This window comes from Hemiscyllium ocellatum, chromosome 37, assembly GCF_020745735.1.
Source record: "Hemiscyllium ocellatum isolate sHemOce1 chromosome 37, sHemOce1.pat.X.cur, whole genome shotgun sequence".
NCBI classification, from domain to species: domain Eukaryota; kingdom Metazoa; phylum Chordata; class Chondrichthyes; order Orectolobiformes; family Hemiscylliidae; genus Hemiscyllium; species Hemiscyllium ocellatum.
The window spans coordinates 38,424,857-38,448,775 of NC_083437.1; the positions used below are offsets into that span (position 1 = coordinate 38,424,857).

General features: G+C 39.2%; 1 protein-coding gene across 5 annotated transcripts in view; it reads right to left on the reverse strand.

Annotated features, from left to right (window-relative positions):
• Positions 1 to 23,919, reverse strand: part of rerea (arginine-glutamic acid dipeptide (RE) repeats a) — a 575,418-nt gene that overhangs the window by 411,795 nt on the left and 139,704 nt on the right. For all 5 annotated transcript variants that reach the window (XM_060851827.1, XM_060851826.1, XM_060851825.1 and 2 more), the window contains exon 2: positions 6,810 to 7,255. In XM_060851827.1, coding sequence (XP_060707810.1) covers positions 6,810 to 7,110 — 301 coding nt within the window. In that variant the 5' untranslated portion in view covers positions 7,111 to 7,255. The remainder of the gene's footprint in view (positions 1 to 6,809; positions 7,256 to 23,919) is intronic.

Here is a 23,919-nt window from a genome sequence, read left to right on the forward strand (position 1 = left end):
GCATGAAAGATATTGGCAGAAACCTTCAGACGATTTATCTTTCTGTCCAATAAAATGCCTAAAGTCTGAAGAAAGCTTGCTTATTTTTCCTCAACAGTTGCTAAAAGTCGTGGCTTTAACTCCAAAGTCTCTTAGTTACTAATTAATGTACAGTCACCTGGGCCTCCTACAAGAGAAAGGTTAAGGAGTAAAAGGATATATCTCAGCAAACCCTGTTCTCTCAGACTATTGAGTTGTTTTCCCAGTGTCTTTCCTCCACTGTCAACAGGAAGGCTTTCTCATCTATCTGTATACGTGTATAGGACCACTTTAGAAAGGGGTTAGAATTTTAACTGGTAGAGTTATATGTTGTTGATTCATAGTTATTCACCAGGGGTGGGCGGGTTACTCCTTGGAGGGTCGGTGTGGACCTTTTGGGCCAAATGGCCTCTACTGATACTGTAGGATACCTAATCTAAGTTCATTCTTATTGAGAACAGAGACCTGGTCCATGTTTTCTGCTCCATGAGTTTAGCAGGCAGGTAAATTAGAGAATTTTGTGCACTTTTAACTTTTGCAATGTCTACAGCAATGGAGGGGCTTAATTTCTAGCACACTACCCCAGTGAGTGCAATATGGGATCATTGTTGAAATTGAACTGAATAAATCATGACTATTCCAATCCAATTTTACCCACCTCTTGTGTATCCAGGAACGAGCCAAGTCGGGTTCAAGAGCTGTCTGCCTTGATTTTAGTCATCTCCCACTCAAATCTGTTACGCCATATAGCAAAGTAGCCAAGGAATTCTCAGAATAACCAAATTTGATCAGATAAAGCATAACTTATGCCATATTTATAGAATTTTATATTTGCAAAAGACAAACCTTGCAATAAAAGTGAGTTTTGAATCTTCTTGTCAGAAACACAGATTAAAGCCAGAAGAGAGAGCATCCAAACAAATAGGACAACCTAAGCAATTTCTTGGTAAACACTGAAATCACATCAGCTTGGAAACTTTTCTTCAACTGCTTCAGTAATAAATCTTCTAAAGAACATGCAACTTAAAACTGGCTTCAAATTGTTTCATGCAGAATCACAAGATAAAATTACACAAAACAATTATAACTCCTGAAATTTGTTGAATTACAGCGTTCAAATTGTACCACAAGGACCTGAATTACATCATCACAAAAGAACCAGCCCTGTTCAGCAAAACAACATCACCCAACAATCATAAAAATGGTTTAAACAAGAAAAGATCTTCTGCACAGGCTTATATTATTACCAAAATAAAAGTGTGAGTATGACATACTTAAATACCATATTAGCTACACTAAAGAATAGCTTCATTATGTTAACCCCTGGGGTATCTCAACTACAGCACAGGCTTCATCCAAACCTTAAATTACAAAAAGCAATGAATAAAACCAAACAAGAGTGCTCTTGTTTGCAGCAATGCAATGTATGACATCTTGAAAAGCTAGATGACATCTTATCTGCGTTATGTGATTAAATATTTTCAGCCTTTTGATACTTCTGACATTTTAATGGTTTGGTGGGCTGATCCGAAAAGGACGGGAACATGACTGAACTGTAAATACCCCTATGTTTCTGTTTAACATTTTAAATGACACAGCAAACTAAAGATTTAGGTGCACATTTTAAATATGTCAAAGACAATTCTCAGTCTTAACAAGAACAGTCCAGTGAAACAGATCTTGGTGAATTAAAGTCTAGAATGCGCATATTGGTCCATTATTAGAATGCATGCATGCATTTATTTTTCTTTGACAACAAGTATGCTTTGGTTGTTGTTATTCGTTATTAGAGTTACTACATTGGTGACAAAATGGAACTTGATATTACAAGGTTAAATAAATCAGGCATTTATTGTGAAATATTTAAACGTTTTATAGCAGTATGTATTTTAATTTTATAGTTGTTATCTAAATAGATATCCCAATAGTGAGTCTTGAGAAGATTTGTCGCTCCGGTCGAATGGATGTAGGTTTGCTAGTTGAGCCTGAAGGTTCGTTTTCAGACATGCTTCTAGGAATGCCCTGCTTCTAGGAATTCTCGTGCGTGTCTCTGTTTGGCTTGTCCTGGAGCATGGCATTCCAACTGGAACTATCAACAAACACATTGACTCGGATCCCATTTACCACCGCCAGAGAAAAATAACCGGAAATGACGTAGCCATAGGAAATGATGTCACCACAGGAATGACATCACCAACCCGAGGAAACGCAAACATATAAACAGAAAGCGGGCTACACTACCAGTGCTTCATTCGGAGGCTCACTGAAGATGTTACCTAGTATGGTGACAAAACATCTGAAAATGAACCTTCCAGCTCAGTGAGTAAACCTACATCCAGATATCCAAATTTTAAATTAGAAACGCAAAAATCTAAAGTCCTGTCTTTTTCATTCCCATGATTATCTCGCTATTTCCAAAATTCAAGAGCCAATCCATCTATATTACAATTCTAGTCTACACAGCACACTTCATTTAAATGGAACTTGCCTTCTGTTACTTTTACCATGATCAATGAAATGATTTGATGGAGCAGCATTAAACTTCTTCCATCACTGTAAATAGTGCTGTGCAGTAGATATTGTACATAATATGCCTAATGACATAAAACAGTACATCCTCCAAACCACCAAAGCCGATGTCATTGGAGATCGATCAGCAACTAAGATGTCAGGGACCATTTTTAAATTGCGGAGAACTAGGTGTGATGTGTCGGTTGTAAAATCAGTTCTCTTCAAAATCATTTAGAGTTTCTCTTATTGTGCCTCAGCTGTTTTAGAAAGCAAGAGATGAAAAGCAACTACTCATTTATTCCTCACAGGGTAATGGCTAGTTGATCAGTGTGACATATAAAGTGAAAACATGTGCACCATGAAAACGTAGCTGTAAGCCTCTGTGATATATAATTTACCTATTTAGATGCTGAATGTCAGTGTCAATCACTCATGCTTACTTTCCCTAGTGCATGGAGGTATGCATTTTATATCTGCTTGGCAATCATACTTTGTAGAAGCATTCCTGTGGGCCATAACTGACTTATAGGAGTTTCCTCATTACTTAAACTCAGGGTACCCTCATAACATTACAGCAGGAAGACACAGATTGGAGAGAAGTGCATAACCACCCTTTCAATTCATATGCTTCCCACAATTGCGTGAAAGGCAATGAGAAAAATTCATTTTTATCACTACAGTGCCCATAACAAAGAGCCCTTGAAAAGGCATGTATGGTGAGCCAGCTGGCTGTGATACGTAGGATTAGTTAAGGTTTAGTGATAGTTAGTCAGTTGTCAGCGTAATTTCACAAACCTGTAAAAGGAGGAGTTGAGAAATTTCTGTTCTGTGTATTTAATGCAAATAACAATATTAAAAATTATTGAATATTGATTATATCTTTCAAAATATGGATTTGATTTGAAGAAAGCATTTTCCAAACTCTGTTAACACCAAAGTGGTATTAGACATTTTAAGTTGAAAAATTGGAAACTTCATAACAGATATATACTGGCACAACATTAAAGCAATACAGTTTTAGTCTTGCTTTTCCCTGAGCAAATAAATATCAATATAAGTAATCTTATTGACAGCATTTGAATGATTCTCATGCTCCATTCTATTCCAAACTGCCCTCTGAAATATGAAGTATCAAAGGAGACACGTCAGGAAAATGGATATGGGGATAAGAGGATAACTATTCTGTTACATGTGTAACTAGGTTTATAGATAGAGACAAAATATTTGCAGAGGTAACAGAAAGGGCCAGACAAAAGTAAAACTATTAACATGGATCTCAGAAGATGTTTGACAGACGTCTGACATGAGAGAAGTTATAGTTTAGATCAAAGTGGTGCTGGAAAAGCAGGTCAGGCAGCATCCGAGGAGCAGGAAAATTGACGTTTCGAGCAAAAGCCCTTCATCAGGAAAAGCCCTCCATCCTCTATTCCTGATGAAGGGTTTTTGCCCGAAACGTCGATTTTCCTGCTCCTCGGATGCTGCCTGACCTGTTGTGCTTTTCCAGCACCACTCTGATCTAAACTCTGGTTTCGAGCATCTGCAGTCCTCACTTTTGCCTATGAGAAAAGTTATAGTCATGGTAATAAAACGAACAGTACCAAATGGGTGAAAAGTTGGCAGAGTATTAGAAACAAAAAGAATAATGGTTAATGGATATTTTCAGGCTGTGGAAAAGTTTGTAGCGAAGTTAATGGGGGAGGTATAAGGTCCCTTAATTTTCCTGATATATATTTTGTGGGCAGGGAATAATTCCAAAGTTTGTGCATGATGCTGAATTTGGAAGAATTGTAAACTGAGACAAGGACATTAACATTTGGAGGAATGGGTAGAAAGATGGCAGATGAGGTCCAATGCAGTGAAGTGAAAGGTGATGCAAGTTGGTCAGAAAAGACAAGAGGGGTACAACTTTAAAAAGGAACAAAGGTATGCGCATGGGTGTGGGTATTTGTGCACACACAGATCATTGAAGGTGGTTTGCAACAGATATTTCTCTCCGATTCTTATAAAGACTCGGGTTTTGCTAGAGCTTCTTGTTGCCATACTGAGTCAAATGCGACCTCAACATCAAAGGCAGTCATCCTCACTTCCCTTCAAAAAAATAAAGTTGGCAAAGATGATGCTTTGACAGCATTTAAATACATTATGTAACAGAGAGACAGTAGTACAATATTTTGCTGCTGTAATATAACAAACAACTTGGTTTCAATAAACCATTGCACCACTTGTAAAGTGCTTAATTTTTCTGTTAACTGGAGGATTTTCCATGTTAAAATATGCTATATATATGTGTGAAAGCAGTTGTAGAAAATTAAAATTTTACAATGACTTATTCTGAACTTAATTTGCAGTGTAATGTGATAGCTTTCAACCTGTAACTCAATTAATTTCAATACAATGTACATATTGTGAGAACATTATAGATTAGAAGTCACAGCCCATATCAAAGAGACAATAACCTGCAGCTTCTAATTAGAATACATCTGTTCCAGTGAAACGACTTAAAAACAGCAAATTAATAAAGCCAATCTTGAGCATAAGCTATACTTAACACAATTAAAAATGGTTTCTAAAAATTAATTGCATAGGATGCTGTCATTTCAACCCTGACCTTGACTTACAGATAGCATTTATGTCCCTGAACTGAATCAACCAATGTCTTCAATGCTGATCCCTAAGGCAGTGACTTTTTTTGTAGGTTGTAAGGACTGCAAATGCTGGAAGTCAGAATCCATAAAATGCAGAGCTGCAAAAACAGAGGTCACATAGCATCGGAGGAGCAAGTAAGTCAACGTTTCGGGTCTGGACCCTTCATCATTGCTTTAATCAGCTTGTTATGACACACCTCTGGAGTAGGTGAGACTTGAACCAGGCCCTCCTGGCTCAGAAGCAGTAACAGTAACACCACACCACAACAGCCCTCTAAGCCAGTGATCCTTGCTTAAAGAGCAGGTTTGCGGTCACCAGGCAATGAATAAATCATGCTCAGCTTTGATGTTTCCCCACGGAAAATCAGCAGCTGATTTTAAGAATGGGAACTGGAGGGTTTCTTCTTTTGCTATCATGAGGAAATGGTTTCAGGAAGGAACAAAAGGGCCAAATCGAGAAAAACATAGCAAATTAATAATCTTGACCAACTACTCTCCTTCACATGGATCCACAGCAAAAGGCGATATTTACCACAACAAGGAGACATGAGGGTCAACAGGGAGTATTTGTAAAATTCACATATCAAAAGCATTCAGAGACTGGAATTTAAGCAATGGCAGAGTCAAAGTGTTACAGGACAGAAACAGCCCCTCAGCCCAAACTGTCCATGTCAACCAGTTTCTAAACTGAAGTAGTCCCACGTGCCTGCATTTGGCCCATAAACCTTTCCTATCCATGTATCTGTCTAAATGTCTTTTAAATGTTGTAACTGTACTTGCCTCTAATGGTGTTCAGGAAGGGGTGTATCAAGCTATGTTATACTGTTCTAGCTTCACAATTTCAAACATCGACACTAGTTGCCACCGGGCAGCATTAATATAGCATCCAAATGAAGACAAGACTCACCAGAATGACTTTTAAATCAAACTATCAACTTGCAAAAGCAAAATATGGCTCCACAATAAACTTAATTAGTACTTGTTTTTGATGGGGTTGAGAGAGATGTTCATGCACGCAGCGGGTTACATTGTGTGAAAAACTTCCAGTTTCTAAAATGTAATTCTCTATCTTTCAGGATTAGAAATTAACATGCTGAGTATAAGTAAAAAGTGTGCAAATCCAAATATGGCTGCTGCCCAAAATTCTTTAGCATGCCGGCAGAAAACATGTTGAGGTAGTAGGATTTTCTAGTTTACTGGTGAGAATGGTAAATGAGAATTTACTGCATTCTATTTTATGAAACTGGATAGAAAAACATTTCAATGTTGAATTATCATCTTGGTATTATATGTTGCAATATTTTCTCAGAATCAGACAAAATATTTCAATCGACTACAAATAACTGAGTCAACCTTCAGGAAGATTCATCATTATATATTAACTGCGCAAAGGTGACATCATTACAATATCTTATTACTGAAGGGACAACGAGAGGGGCAAAGAGCTACAAAAATGACCTTCAAGGCCATAACCTGAAATTGGAGTTTAAATGATCATTAAATGTGGCTTAAGTTATACTTGCAGTTCATGACATCGTCTGAACCCCTTGATAAGGCTGCTACTTTGTAATCTTGACATCCATTACTGTCTTTTTTAACATCATCCAGAAAAATCAATCATGAAGTACTACTTGCCTCCAGGCCTGTAGACAACATCGTCCTCTGTTACAAATGAAGTTATATCACCGGTCTCTGCTCTCTCATAACGTGATTTCTTTTTTGGTGTTTTTTTTATTTTTGACTTCTTCCCAGCATCCTCATTAGTAGCACTGTCTTTGTCATTTTCTTCATCTTCAGTGTGGTCACTTTCTGCATAATTCTTAGCACCTCCTTCCAAAGTACAGCTGCGACGTGGCCTGGAATGCTCATTCTCTCGTTTATCCCTTCTCTCTCTCTCCTTGTCCCGATCGCGATCTTTCTCCTTATCTGCTGTCATGATTCGCCACGTTCCTTCCTCTGTCCTCTCACGGCTTGGCCTCCGTGAAAGGTAGACAGTAAGCCTGGGCTTCAGTCTTCTGAATTTATTGCTCAATTCCAGGAAAAATCCAGCCACTCCAACAACCCCAAAATGTTACCAACGGCTGGGAAAAAAAACAAAGAGAAGCAGATTACAAAATTATGTTCACAAAACAGTACATTCCAAATACTAGCCTATCCAGAGCTGAAAGGTAGCAGGAAAGAAGAACAATGAAGCAACAGGACATAAAGCTTGCCAGTTCAAACTCAGCATTTTCATCCTAGCTCAAGTATAATCAAGGTGGAAATTATCCAGGTTTGAACTAGCTGAACCCAAGAGACAATTTATTTTTCTGTTCTTGTATAATGATAACTACATCACCTCCATTCAGCTTCATCTGTGACAAAGATGAAGAACTCTGCCAAATAAAAGGACCTAGAGTCATAGAAATGTACAGCATAGAAACAGACCCTTTGGTCCAACCTGTCCATGCCAACCAGATATTCCAACCCAATCTCGCAGCGCCAGAGACCCGGGTTCAATTCCCGCCTCAGGTGACTGACTGTGTGGAGTTTGCACGTTCTCCCCGTGTCTGCGTGGGTTTCCTCCGGGTGCTCTGGTTTCCTCCCACAGTCCAAAGGTGTGCGGGTCAGGTGAATTGGCCATGCTAAATTGTCCGTAGTGTTAGGTAAGGGATAAATGTAGGGGTGGGGGTATGGGTGGGTTGCGCTTCAGCAGGTTGGTGTGGACTTGTTGGGCCGAAGGGCCCGTTTCCACACTGTAAGTAATCTAATCTAAAGTAATCTAATCTAATCTAGTACCACCTGCCAGCACCCAGCCCATATCTTTCTAAACCCTTCTAAACTATTCATATACCCACCCAAATGCCTTTAAATGCTACAATTTACCAGCCTCCACCACTTCATCTGGCAGCTCATTCCATACACGTATCACCCTCTGTGTGAAAAAGCTGCCCCTTAGGTCTCTTTTATATCTTTCCCCTCTCACCCTAAATCTATGCCTTCCAGTTCTGGGCTCCCCCACCCCAGAGAAAAGACTTTGTCTATTTACCCTATCCATGCCCCTCATAATTTTGTAAATTAAGGTCACCCCTCAGCCTCCAACGCTCCAGGGAAAACAGCCCCAGCCAGTTCAGCCTCTCCCTCCAAGTCCTAGCTCAAGTCCTCCAAACCTGGCAACATGCTTGTAAATATTTTCTGAATCCTTTCAAATTTCACAACACCTTTCCAATAAGGAGACCAGAATTACATGCAATATTCCAACAGTGGCCTAACCAATGTCCTGTACAGCTGCAACATGACCTCCCAACTCCTGTACTCAATGCTCTGACCAATAAAGGAAAGCATGCCAAACGCCTTCTTCACTATCCTATTCTACATTTCCTTCTGGAATTCCTTTGCAACATGTGCTTACTTAACAATCCAACACTTCATTTCTACAGTAATTTAACTTCACTGATACTTATCAGAGATTGATTAGCAAGACAATTGAAAAGTTATTGGAAGATGACAGAAGAATGAGAAACGTATCAGTCATGACCAAATGAAAGAAAGAGCAGACTCAATGGCCTAATTCTGGTCCTATATCTTATTATCAGAAATGATCAAAAGAGCATAAAAAATACACCTTTGCTAAATTCTACCTACCTAGACATGATCTTGTCATTTTGTTCCCACTGTCACTCAATAGATATGGAGGAAATAATTATCCTAAATTCAACGTTTAAATAAAGCTCAGATTTTACTACAGATTAGCAGTGTTATGTTGTCACTTGTAGTCATTTTGACAGCATCCTCAACTGACTTGGTAAGCCATTGATTCATGCCTAATTCCAATGCTGAAATATGTGGATCGAGCTAAACGTTTGAAGGCACATTGCATTGTCAAAGTTACCATACTTCGGAGGACGCATTTAAACAAGAGTTGAAAAGCACAGCAAGTCAGGCAGCATCCAAGGAACAGGAGAGTAGACACTGATGAAGGGCTTATGCCCGAAACGTCAACTCTCCTACTCCTCAGGTGCTGCCTGACCTGCTGCGCTTTTCTAGTGCCACACTTTTCAATTCTGATCTCCAGCATTTGCAGTCCTCACTTTCTCCCACACATTTGACCAAGAGCCTAGCTACCTCGTACATTAAAGACATGATAGACATATGCGAAAAGCAAGGAGTTCTACCCTAGTCATCGTTCTTCCCTCAAATTAACGCTACCAAAACTAGATTAACACTTAGGAGTATTGATATGTCGAGGGACCTGGGTGTGCGGGTCCACAGATGACTGAAGGCGGTAGCGCAGGTAGATAAGGTAGTAAAACAAGGCTTATAGTATGCTTGCCTTCACTAGAAGGGGCATGGAGTATAAGGATAAACTAGTTATGCTGCAACTTCATAGAAATTTAATTAGGCCACACTTGGAATATTCAACACAGTTCTGGTCACCACACAACCAGAAGGGTGTGGATGCTTTAGAGAGGGCACAGAAAAGGTTTACCAAGATGTATTCTGAAATGGGGGATATTATCTATGAAAAAGTTGGATAGGTTGGGCTTGTTTTCACTGGAATGCAGGAGATTGAGGGGCGACCTAAGAGAAGTTTATAAGATTGTGAATGGCATGGTCTGTGGGGAAAGTATGGGGTTTTTCCCAGGGTGGAAGAGTCAACTACTAGGGGACACAGATTTAAGGTGCGAGACATGGGTAGTTTAGAAAAGATGTGACAGGCAGGTTTTTCACACAGAGGGTGGTGCCTGGAACATGTTGCCAGAGGTTGGGGGTGTAAGCAGACATAAAAGTGGCATTCAAGATGAACCTGACGAATACATGAATAGGAAGGGAATAGAGGGATATGGATCCTGTAAGTGAAGACAATTTAAGCACAGCGTTACAGAGAAGCACAGCATGGAAACAGGTCCTTCTGTCCAACTCGGTCATGCCAACCAGATAACCTATACTAATTTCTTTTCTGTGGGGTAGGGTGAATCCAGAACTAGAGAGCATAGGTTTAAGGTGAGAGGGGAAAGGTATAAAAGGGGGTGAAGGGACAACTTTTTCATGCAGAGGGTAGTGAGAGGGTGATGAGCGGCCAGAGGCTGGTACAATTACAAAATTTAAAAGGCATCTGGATGGGTATACAAATAGGAAGGGTTTAGACAGATAGAAGCCAAGTGCTGGCAAATGGGACTAAGATTAGATTAAGACATCTGGTCAGCATGGATGAGTTGGAGCGAAGGGTCTTTTTCTGTGCTGTATATCTCTATGACTCTATTCCCAGCCTGAATTTCCTCCTCCCACCCGAGCTCATGGCCCATAAATGTTGGATTTAAAACCGTGTCCAAAAAACATGCTCTCACTCACAGCCTCAGTAACGGAGAATGTTGACCAAGGGGATGATATTACGGTGTACCTGGAACTTTGAAAGGCATTCATTCATGCACACTAACAAACGTCAGCCAATCAGCCCACCAAACCTGTTTAGCCATTCATGGCTGATTTGACTTTAACCTCACCTCTACCTTTCTGAGGCTCCCCTGGTTGCCCAGAGTTTATCTGCCTTCGAGATATTCAAAGATGCTGCATCCACTGCCTATTGAGGAAGGGAATTCCAAAGACTCAACCTTCTGGAGAGGTTAAGTGTTTCCTCATCTCTGTTTCAAATGGGCGCCCTCTTATTATTAAACAATGAGCACCTAGCTTCTCCCACAAGCAGCATCCTTTCCACACGGTCACGTACCCTCAGGATCCCATACCTTTCAGTTCAGTCTTCTCCGATGCTTCTAAACTCCACAGTACACAATCCTAGCCTGTTTATGCTTTCCTCAGGAGGCAGTCTGTTCATTCCAGTCTACGCTACCTTCTCTGAACTGCTTCCATAAGGACAGTGTCCAGTTCTGTACACATTACTCCAGAGAAATACATGAACAGGAAAGGTTTGGAGGGATATGGGCAAGGAGCAGGCAGGTGGGACTGGTTTAGTTTGGGATTATATTCGGTATAGACTGGCTGGACTGAAGGATCTGTTTGTGCTATATGACTGTACATATGTATACATTCATTCCATACGTGAACCACCTGTGTAAAAAAATTGCCTCATATCTTTTTTTTAAAATCTCTCAAAAATGTGCTCCCTCATCTTGAAATCCCCCATCCTAGGGAAAGGTCAACTCCCATTAACCCTGTCTATACCCCTCAGAAGTTTATAAACTTGTGTCAGGTCGCTTCTCGACCACCCACATTCCAGTGAATAAAGACCCAGTCTACTCAGCCTTTCTTTATAACTCAAAACTTCCATAACTGGCAGCATCCTAGTAAACCTCTTCTGAATCCTCTCCAGCTTAATAATATCCTTCCTATAACTAGGTGACTAGAACTGGACGCAGTCTTCCAGAAAAGGCCTTACCAATGTCCTGTACAACCCCAACATGAAGACCCAACTCCTATACTCAGAAGATTGAGCAATGAAGGTTAGTTTAGTGCACACTTAATTGGATAACAGTCACCTCATTTCTGAAGTAACTTTTAATATGTAACTATTTTCTGACTTTACTAAGGGATGCAATAAAGGTAGTACATAGATGAACGTTCTTTATTTCTGTGCGGAGGAGTCTATCCTTAAACTTCCAATGAAGGAACTAACTGGAAGACTGCCATTTCATGACTAAAATAGTAGGCCCATTTTTCCCAGGTTGAACACAAGAGTATTCTGATTTGTGCAATCCTGTGTTAAATGATCTCTGTTCCTAGGCACCCCTCAGTTATAGCATCACTCAATTCGTCTTTTGAAAACAGTAAATGAACATTGCCTGAACTGGTTGTAATGAAGACTCTCTGGAGCTAAATCAATTAGCGGAATCTAAAGAAATCAAGGGTTTTGTTTCTGAAATGCAGAGGTTCAATGGCAGTCATATTTTTAATCGAAGAATTAACCTGGTTTGCATCCTTCCAATTCTACCTCCACTCATGATTCCTGTTGGGATGAAGTTCTAGAGATAATGGAACCTGTTATTAAACAGCCTTAACAACAAAGTCAATGGACTATTCAACCACTGAGGTCATTAAAAATGGTTCTGCTTTCACTTATTCACAAACATACTAATTATTCACTATTACTCAATACTACATTATAATAAAATTCACAAATTCACTAACTATTCAAATTTACACAGTTAAACAAGCATTGGCAAAATTCAGTGGAATTTTCTGCTTTGAGGCTGATTGGTTAAGCTACTTAGCTCAATTTCAAAAATACTTAAAACTAGGCAGAAGTACAAGCTGAGAAGTTTTCAGCAGCCTTTATCACATTTCTACACAATCCCTGTTTATGTCAGTAAATCTGTTTTTCCATATCCTATAAAATTCTGCATAATTGCAAACATGTTACTGAGAGCTTTTCTATAAATCTATCTTATACACTTTCATCCAGCCTTTTGAAAAGAACTTGGTCACAGATTCAGCATTTGCAGCAAATCCAATACTCCAACCGTTGAGACCTGAACAGAATAGGCAAATAAAACTAAACAAGGATGAACATAAAATGTACTCAAGTTAAAGATACATGGGACGCCTAAAGACATCAACCTTGGCATTTTCTTTAAAGCTCCTGGAGGCATAATACCAGGTACAGACATTACTATCACTGTATCTCAGTCATTTGTAAAACAACAATCTTCTTACTATGATGCAATTTTGAGCATGAACAAAAAACAGGATTCAAATATAACTCTGATTCTGGGATGTGACTAATGTACAGTACAACATTGTGCTCTTAATCACATTTTGAGATAAATCCCATCTCAGAATATGCATGCAAAGTGTTTGGAAACTTTGATTTTAGTACTGTAAATAGGAACTCTTGACACCGAAACTAAACTATTATAAAAGTTACCAACTACACAAACAGAGTTCAACAAATTATTCACACGTTTGTGAGAATCTTTCAGCAATATAATTTTTCCTTTTAACAACAACTTGTATTAATGTAGTGTCTTTAATGTACTAAGAAATCCCAAGCTGCTTCCACAGGAAGTTCAACAAAATTTCCTCTCTTAACAGAATTTATCAGGAAACCAGGGCAACCAATCAAAAGCTTTCACAACTGGTGGAACCAATGGAAATTTTCTTAAATCACCATCACCTCTCCAATCAATTTTACCCTCAAAAAGGAATGCCAAAAGCAAACAGTAATCAAGACAGAGACAGTATAATACTCCAGTGTAACATCAAGCCTTACAAAATGCGAACAATGTAATTATTGAACAATGTAAACGACAGAATATAAGCTCCAATTCAGGGGGAAAAAAAAGGTTCAGCCAGAGAGTTTAAGATTCCAACCTCATCTGTCATTAAGCAAATGTGAGGACAAACTGCAAGGTGGATCAATTAAAATTTCAGTGATGTCCAGTTCTCAGCAATGCATACTCATTTGAATCACATTTCAATGCCTGTGCCAAGCAGTGTTTACAGAAGTCTGATCTTTTCATTAATTTTAATGATCCACAAGAGTAGAAGAGGTTCCAGTGAATATTACTACCCAGTAACCTAACCTCTATTCCAGAAAATAACAAAATAGCTGGCTCTGTCACTGACTCTGAACCAGACTGCTTTTATCCATATCTCTCACCATCATGGCAGGTCTTCCAAAAATAATCATCCTTATTTAAGGCAGTGTTATACACAAGTATTTTGTCTGGAAAACTAAATTTTAAGGCCAGTTAAGTGAATGGATTTATGTAGAATTCAATAAGCTACTTCAGCAAAAGAGAGTACAACTGGTAAAGGAGGCCTAGTGCAAGTTTAAAAATGATCAGCATAAATGGAGACCACCTCAGAAGAATTTTCAAAGTTTTACTTCTTAGTTACTCTCTCTTTCTGAAGAGCTACTGCTCCAGCAGATCACACCTTATGGACAATCCGTGATGTCACATACCAACTATTGTTACATACTGAATGGCATATTCCTTCTATTGTTGTTGGGTGATGAGTACTCTAGTGCATAAATAAACTATATTTTAACTGGTGGTTTTGAGAGAAGAAAAATTTAATTTATATCAGTAAGAGTTGGAACTCTCTCTCTCCCTGCCTGTTTCTCTCAGTGTCTGCAAAAAAAAAAGCACCTGAATGAAAAGCAAATTGAAGAAATGTTCACAGAACTCAGATCTACGGTTTATGCTGAGGATTCAATTCCACCATTAAGTTCTTCCTTCTTTCACTCAAACAATGCTTGGGAATTGATTCCTTAAATTTTCTAACCAACTAACTTTTTTCACGGAAGTGGAGTGATAAAACTAAAGTATATCTGAAACTGACTGCGAGGGGTTTAAAAAGAGGGGAAACAAATCCCTCTCCTCACCTGGTCATAACACTGTTTCAGCTTCAAAAGACAGTTGAAAGTACACAGCACTGAAGAAATTAGTAGATTAATTGGTTTACTGGAGCTTTGAACAATACCCTTAAAATAGCTTCTAAAATTTGAAACATTGGAATGTAAACTTCAAATGGCATACTAACAACCAGGAATCTAAACAGTTTGGCAAGCTTTACAATTATTTTAGGATCAAAGGCAATAATATGGATCCAGGCAAAGGCATTCTTGGTCCATCATTCAATCGTTTTTAATATATTGTCAGATGCTAAGCTGGAAACTTCAGTTTGGCAGGAAAAATATTTACCTTTGATCTGGCCTGAAGGCTCTGATATGTATCCAGAGCATGGTTTAATGATACAGCACAATAACGTGGCAATGTCTAGGAGATTGCCTGACGTGCAATTATATTGCAATGTTAGCGTGCACCTCTTAATTCAAAGTTACTGATATTTTAGATTGTTTTCTGCACTAAATCACACAACATTATCATGTTACTTACATTGCTAAATGGCTAATGCATTTTTTAAACTGCCAATTAGACTAATTATTTTAAAAGATGTGCAACCTGACTGTAAATATAATGAAATATATTTCACGAACTGCTGAACAAGCTTACTGTAACTGGTTTTACTTATTGGCTGTAAACCATTTTGGGATGCCCTGAGGATGCGACAAAGTGCCATACAAAATCAATTATTTTTGTTTTTTTAACTCAATATCCTAAAAATGTCTTTTACAAAATCCTCTGGGTATGTTCACAAAGCTTATTTTTTAATCTGTGTTCCATTTTGTAGAGAGATGGACCTGAGCAAAACAGAACAAGAACAATCTGTTGAGATGAAAGCAATGCCAAAAATGTTCTTTAACCAAGCGATGAGGATTAAGCAACGTTCACTCATTTTCTTCAACAGGGTCCTCTGGAAATGGCAGTTGCAAGATGGTGAAATGTGTTATTGATAACGCAAACCCTGATGGCACTCGTTGAATGAAAGCTTGATTCTTTTGACTGGAGAGCTGTAGGATAATTGTAATGGATATCAAAAATAACAGAACTGCAGCACAACCAAACAACTTGAAAAGTCTTAGGAAAGGTTTCTCATGCCAAGGTAATTTTGACTGCAAGATAAACATGCTGAAGTACATTCTGCCCCTTGCAAAAGAAGAAATGCTAAATTGAACCCAATATGTATCCTTTCAGTTCCGACACAATAGTGGTTGGTGCTAGAACTATTCACCAATTGCAGTGAATTAGCAATAGTACAGAATTGTTCTATGGATCAACGGCCTTCAAAAATGTTGTCAACATTTTACCAATAAATTACCAAATCTTGGCAACTCTAGTAGTTGCATTAGTCCACAGACATATTGACTGGTTCCAGATTGTTCCTGATAGAAATATAGGCATAACGTTTCGGATCTTCTAGTAAAAATATTAATCAAGAAGCAAAATTGAAGGATTGACTACGTGCATCAGCTTTTCTCCATCTCATGTGGCCTTATTTATAAAAAGATGTTAATAAAAGAAAAATCAGCATTTTTCAAACACCAAGTTATTAGCACCAGCTGAAAAATGGAAATGAAAATGGGATCAAACTGTTCTAACAAAACTTCAGAGCTTTTCCAAAAAACATTTCTAGGACACATTGCCAGGAAAGAGCTTCGGCAGCAAAGTTGAAATTGCAAGCCTTTTCAATACATTGACGGTTGAGAAAAGAATTAGAGGAGGAAAATTGTGAGAAAGTACTTCATTTGTTACTTGGAGAAGGCTCTAGCCTGATTGTTCCAATAGGCAGCACTGCAGGGAATTACTGGCTCACAGCACTTTGCAAGTTAGAAGTCCGTTTGCTGAGTACAATTTTAAACAAATATCAAAATGTTCGAATTTATTTAAGTCTCCCTTAGAACCATAGCAGCATACTTGTGAAATTGTTAGATCCAAAATTGCTACAAATCTATAGTTTAGATTTGTTTGCATGCTTGAACTATCAAGAAAATGGTATACAATGTAGTTTTTTTTATAGAAGTTCCTTACTGGTTGTAGAAAACGTAACATACATGATGCTGCTGGTTTTAAAGTGTATGAACACCTAAATGTTTGCTGGCAAAACTAAACAAAACCTAAATTTCAGTAACTTTTGATATTAGCATATCCAACCAAATTAATATTCAAACAACAAAAAGGATCATTGGACCCAAAATTTTAACTCTGCTTTTTCTCCACAGATATTGTCAGACCTGCTGAGTTTCTTCAGCAATTTCTGTTTTTTTTCTTTAAAAAGCTTGCTAAATATATGTTAAAGAAAAGTGTATGGAGAGACAAAGCTGAAATCAATTTGGAACAGACATAAATTAAATACTTAGAAAATAGATAAAGTGTATAAAAATGTTCTACTGAGTAGGCAAAAAAGAAATGAAAAGAATAATTTTAAGGACGGTGCTATTCACATTTGACATGGTTATAGGACAATTAAATCTCATCTGCAGTGAAGCCAATGTAGGTTACAGAAGTAGAATCTTGTGGTGTTGTGGTACTATTGCTGCTTTTGAGCCAGGAGACCCTGATTCAAATCCCATATGTCCGAGAAATGAATCAGAAAATGGCTGAACAGGTGATTGGGTTGGGATATCCGGTCGGCATGGATGGGTTGGACCAAAGGGTCTGTTTCCATGCTGTACATCTCTATGGCTCTATGAATGCAGGAGAGAAAATATTTACATTACCCCAGCCCAGTTTTTTCTTCATCACCTAAAGAAACCAAATCTTGCTAAAATTCCACATATTTCACCATGATTCTGGCTGACCATACTCATCAGGAGCAGGAATTCGGTTTGATTTTCAGCCACCTAGCACAGAGATTCTGAGGCACAATACTGCACCTTCTTATCAAAGAATCACAAAGGTGAGAGATTCCGGTGTGGTTGACCCTATCTGATTCTGGATGGTGCCATAGCCAGAGTACATTATATGATAATTTCAAATTTTGTAAGACCTAAACTGTTGGCAGGACCAGGCATAAAGATGTACATCACCCTTCGGTCCAACTCCTCCATGCCAACCAGATATCCTAAATTAATCTAGTAGCAGTTGCCAGCATTTAGGCCATATCCCTCGAAACCTTCTTAGTCATATACCCATTCAGATGCCTTTTAAATGCTGTAAATGTACCAGCCTCCACCACTTCCTCTGGCAGCTCATTCCATACACACTTCACCTTCTGTGTGAAGAAGTTGCCCCTTCTCACCCTAAACCATATGCCTTCTTATGAGTCATAGTCATAGAGATGTACAGCTTGGAAACAGACCCTTCGGTCCAACCTGTCCATGCCGACCAGATATCCCAATCCAATCTAGTCCCACCTGCCAACACACAGCCCATATCCCTCCAAACCCTTCCTATTCATATACCCATCCAAATGTCTCTTAAATTTTGCAATTGTACCAGCCTCCACCACTTCCTCTGGCAGCTCATACCAGACACGTATCACCCTCTGTGTGAAAAAGTTGCCCCTTAGGTCTCTTTTATATCTTTCCCCTCTCACCCTAAACCTATACCCTCTCGTTCTGGACTCCCCCACTGCACAGAAAAGACCTTGTCTATTTATCCTGTCCACGCCCCATATGGTTTTATAAACCTCTGTAAGGTCACCCCTCATTCTCCAATGCTCCAGGGAAAACAGCCCCAGCTTGTTCAACCTCTCCCCGTAGCTCAAACCCTGGCAACATCCATGTAAATCTTTTCTGAAGCCTTTCAAGTTTCACAACATCCTTCTGATAGAAGGGAGACTAGAATGGCACACAACATTCCATAAGGGGCCTAACCCACTTAAGATAATTTCAGTTCTGTACATAAGCAGCAATTGAAGTGTGTCAAATGTTTTTGCCAATTGTACTCCCATTGATTGAAATTACTAAATAAAACTCGCTGTCTAGAAGGCCGCATCATTTTTAAACTGTTGCTGTATAAGTTATGAAAACTGTCATTTTACAGTTTGTTACAGCAGCTACAGCATGAAAGCAAATGATAAATATGAAGTTTCTTCCATGTATAATAGCCCTTTTAAAAGCAAAATCATGGGCGGCACGGTGGCACAGTGGTTAGCATTGCTGCCTCACAGCGCCTGTAGACCCGGGTTCAATTCCCGACTCAGGCTACTGACTGTGTGGAGTTTGCACGTTCTCCCCGTGTCTGCGTGGGTTTCCTCCGGGTGCTCCGGTTTCCTCCCACAGTCCAAAGATGTGCGGGTCAGGTGAATTGGCCAAGCTAAAATTGCCCGTAGTGTTAGGTAAGGGGTAAATGTAGGGGTATGGGTGGGTTGCGCTTCGGCGGGTCGGTGTGGACTTGTTGGGCCGAAGGGCCTGTTTCCACACTGTAAGTCTAATCTAATCTAATCAAACTAAACATGTACAGTGCTTGCACTGCCATCTTTTAAGCTACTCCAACAACACATCCACTCTGCCCAATATCAGAGAATGTTTTCACCAATTGGGTGCTAGAATGAGAGAAACAGATTAATAATAAATAACATCCCTTTTAAGATAGACATGAGGGAATTTTTTTTTACCAAGAGTCATTAGACTGTGGAATTTTCTTCCCAAAAAAGCTCACCTTTGAATTTACTCAAGGTTGATTTGAAAAGGTTTGATAGAAGCGGGCATCAAAGATAATGAGGGGCAGACAGGAACATGGTCAAGACCACCAATACATCAGCCATAATCTTACTTAATGTTGAAGCAGGCTCAAACATTCTGAATAGTTCTATTCCTACTTCTAATTCGGATGTAGACAGGCAGGAGGCTGGAAGAACACAGCAAGTCAGGCAGCATCAGGAAGTGAAGAAGTCAACATTTCAGGTGTAACACTTCTTCAGGACTGTTGTCTAACTCCGATGTGCCTACATTCCCTTGACCTACAGCTCCCTGCGTAAGAAAGTGATTATTTGCAAAAGAAAACTGGATGGGCATTTTAAGGCAAACAACCCTGTTCAGCTACAAGGATATGTCAAAAGAAGTGGCAATGGTTAGATTATTCCACAAATAGTCAGAATGGACTTAATAGGTTGAACGACCTCAAACGTTGCTAAGATTATGCGTCTCTCAAACCCATTTGTGATGTACCAGTAATGAGTGCAATAGTGCATACTTGGAGCAATTTGATTTTTCAAACTCAAATGTTAATCTGTTATTCCAGATCATAGAGCCATAGAGATGTTTATAGAGGTTTATAAAATCATGATATGCATGGATAGGATAAATAGACAAAGCATTTCCCTGGGGTGAGGGAGTCCAGAACTAGAGGGCATAGGTTTAGGGTGAGAGGGAAAAGATATGAAAGAGACCTAAACGGCAATTTTTTCATGCAGAGGGTGGTACATGTATGGAATGAACTGCCAGAGGAAGTGGAGGAGGCTGGTACAATTGCAACATTTAAAAGGCATCTGGATGGGTATATGAATAGGAAGAGTTTGGAGGGATATGGGCCAGATGCTGGCAGGTGGTACTAGATCGGGTTGGGATATCTAGTCGGCATGGATGAGTTGGACCGAAGGGGCTATTTCAATCAAGGCTAGTCTTCTCCTGAAACCAGTGCAGGCAGTTATAGTAAGCTGTTTAAGGGTGACTGGGGCAACAAGCGAGAATGTGCAACTGAAATGAATCAGGGCTGTTTTTGTAAAATTCTGGGATTCAACCTTTAGCTTTATACCAACTGTGGGGGAGCAAAGAAAGAAACTCACTTGTCTCCACTGCTAATGAAACACATAAATTCAGTGTACATTAAATTTTGCAAAGGACTCCAACATTACAGACTAAAGATGATTGAGAGATTATTAACACCATAATTGCCTATTACACAGTTTGAAAACTCTTGCAATGTTCATTGAATTTTGTTCCCTTGTCACTCTGGTGTGAACCTGCTACCCAGATCTGATGCAATCATTGGTCATTATACATTTTAAGTACATTTATGGGTCAGTATTATCAGCTATGAGATCTAAAAACCCTAATATACGCAGCTAAAAATCAGAACCCATGACAGAAATGAACAAAGTGTTCCTATACGAAAGATTTTAATACACAAGTAATAGCTGTAGTGTTCAGTTTCACCTCGAGGCAAAATTACATTGCCGATAAAACCTGATAATATACTTGCCTACTCACCCATCATTATCTAATTCCACTCCAAGTTCAAGGTTCAAAACTATTTTCAAAAATGCAAAATAGCATATACTGCTTGCATGTTTTTTTCCCCCAGAACAAAGTCATAACACTTGGTATGCAACATTTTCCATTCTTTACAATTGCATTTACAAAATTATACTATTTCATTAACATTTGCTGCTTTTGTCTTCAGATAGTGAGAGGCTACATTGAAATTCCATGCCTGGTGCACATATTGTGTGTGGTATTTTGACTAACATTGTGGATTTGCAACACAGCACACATTTAGGCTCCAAAGCAAGGCATTAATTGATTCTACAAACAAATTACAGTTAAACTATAACTATGCTTAAAAAGGAATAGAGTGTCAAAATAACTTAGCAAAAAACAGGATTTAGGAGGAGTGAGCTATTCAGCCCGTCAAGTATGCGCTGCTCTTCAACGGGTTATGGCTAACCTGGTGCTAACGGTCTCACTCCATTTGCCAGTCTGACCTCCATAACACTGAACTCCCTGGTGTACAGATTTATCTAACTCACACTTGAGTAAATTCAACAATCCAGCCAGTGAACCCTGTGGAGAAGAACAAACAAGCCCAGCCATTCAAAATGGCAACACCAACACAGTAGGCAGGTCTGCTCCAGCCTGGCTACATTTTTCTTCATCCTCCTGACTTTTGGGATGGGGTGGGGGTGGGGGGAGAGGGGAGGGGAGGGGAGGGGAGGGGAGGGGAGGAGAGGAGAGGAGAGGGGAGGGGAGGGGAGGGGAGGGGAGGGGAGGGGAGGGGAGGGGAGGGGAGGGGAGAGATCTCCAGAGCGGGGTCTCCCGACTTCATAGGTCTAATGCGTCCAGTCCTGGAATTGGCAACACAGCACTGACTGCAGTGATTAAGATACAGGGCCTCCTGGGTGCAGTTGGCCCAAAGCGGGCACCTTGCCCAATCCTGCAGCCATGTTTGAGACCCCGGCCAATGAAGATGAACTCGACTTCAGTACTTCCTTTTATACCTCAAAATGGCACCAGATTTTTGTAACATTTTTCACTGTATTTCTCACGATATATGTGGCAATAACTCTTTCATTTATTCCACTGCCTTGGAAGAAAACATATTCTCTTCTCCAATTTAAAAGTGAGTACTCTAATGTCACATTCAAGTGGAAACATCTTCCCAGTATTAACCCTAGAGTTCCTTTGGGATCTTAAGTTCCAATAAGAATATTCTTTCTTAACTCCAATGGCTAAAAGCCTAACATATTTAATGTTTCTTCATAATGTAAGCCCTTCATCCCAGGAATGAGTTGAGTGAACCTTCTCTGAACTGCCTCAGACGCAATGATGCCAATTTTTAAAGTTTTGGTCTCATTTGGAATACCCAAAAGTACCTCACTGGAGCTCTGTGTAGCTACAGTAAACATCCATATTTTTATTTTCCATTCCCTTCAGAATAAATGCCAACACTGTTTGCTTTCTTAATCCCTTGCTTTAGCTGCATATTAACTTTGTGACTCACATACTGGGAGAATACACAGACAGCACGCCACTGATACAAATGGTCTACTTGTTAAATGCAAAACCAAATCAGTCCTGCATGATCAGATGAGCCTTAAAATCAGTGCTCATTTGTCCACTTATATGGGTGCAAAAGATTTCTTGGGGCTATTCAAAAAACAACAAAGCAATTTGTTCTAGTTTTCTGGCCAATTTTTATCAATCAACACTGCTTAACAGATCATTCCCACTTGAGGGATCTTGCTGTGTGCTATCTGGCCTCACTTTTCTCCATACATTAAAATAGCAAGTACATTTCGCCACGAATCTCATTGGACATGAAGCACTTTGAGATGTTCAGAGGTCATAAATAAATAAATGCAGGCCTTTTCTTTGTATATATTTTAAAACAGAGCAGAAACAGCCAATGCTGAAAATGGCTTGTTGTTAAAAGCTATTCCAACTTGGTTATTCTTTATTTAGATCAGTTGAAATAAATCAAAAGCAAAACATGCCAAAAGTAATATTGCTAGGACATTACAGTTTCACACAATTCTAGCCTATCCTCCCATCTTTGCCCCACTCCACAAATAAAAATGGTATTTGTGACTTCAGTGATCTAGACCCAAACTGGAATCCTTTGCATAAACCCCTCAAGTCTTCCCTCCTTCTCCTCCACTTCGAGCAAGCTTGTCATCCCTCCTATTACCTACTTTCTTTGGTCAGCCTCCACTTATGTTGCACTATACCTGAGGCACCACAAGACAATTAACATGCTAAAACATGCCGCACAAATATAGAACCTGTGAGCAGTAAACAAATATCAGCCCCGTCATGCTCAGTTGATGGTCTTTTCTCATGATCTTACCATTCCAAATTACTTCATAATGCAATATATAAGAGGGATTTAGATCTCCAGTAGACAAAATCTTAACACGAACAGGACTTGCTCATTACAAAACAAACAGCAGTTCAGGCAACTCTGGTTGGTCTATTCCTGATGAAGGGCTTATGCTCGAAACGTCGAATTCTCTATTCCTGAGATGCTGCCTAACCTGCTGTGCTTTGACCAGCAACACATTTGCAGCTGTGATCTCCAGCATCTGCAGACCTCATTTTTGACTCTAGTCATTAAGTTCAGAATGTCTAGAGTTGCATTTCACTGAACTACAATTTATTTGATGCAGCCAAGGAGCAATAACATCATCCTAACTACTCCGCTCATTTCTTTTGTCTGAAAACTAACTTGTCTAGTCTAAAAGTAGCCAACAGATAGATGCGGATGTTATTTATATTCCTAGTTGTTACATACTTTTCTCCAGAAGGCATTAGATTTTGCTGAGATACAGATGCATGGCACTGGTAGCTTTTGACCACCTCAGCCTTTTAACTATTGTTGATTTAGATCACTGAATAGCATTTGTAAACTAATTATCTACATTTACCTTAAAAGCATTCATGAGCCCATCTACACTGCTCCAATTTTTCAGCCAATACTATTGCTCCTTTACAAACCTAAAGCAAAGTCCCAGCTAACACTCAAAATAAAGTTACAACTGATGGGATGAAAAGTTACCATCACCGCGTGCATAATTCAGGATTAAAAAAAAAACACTTTCTGAAACAAAGACTAGGAGATAAGTTTATTTTCTTTAGTAGACATGTGCAGATGATGTAAAGTTATGATGAAATATTAAATACTGAACAACTTTTCCTCAGTAAAACAGTTTGTAATGTTAACTTACACTTATTACACGAGAACAG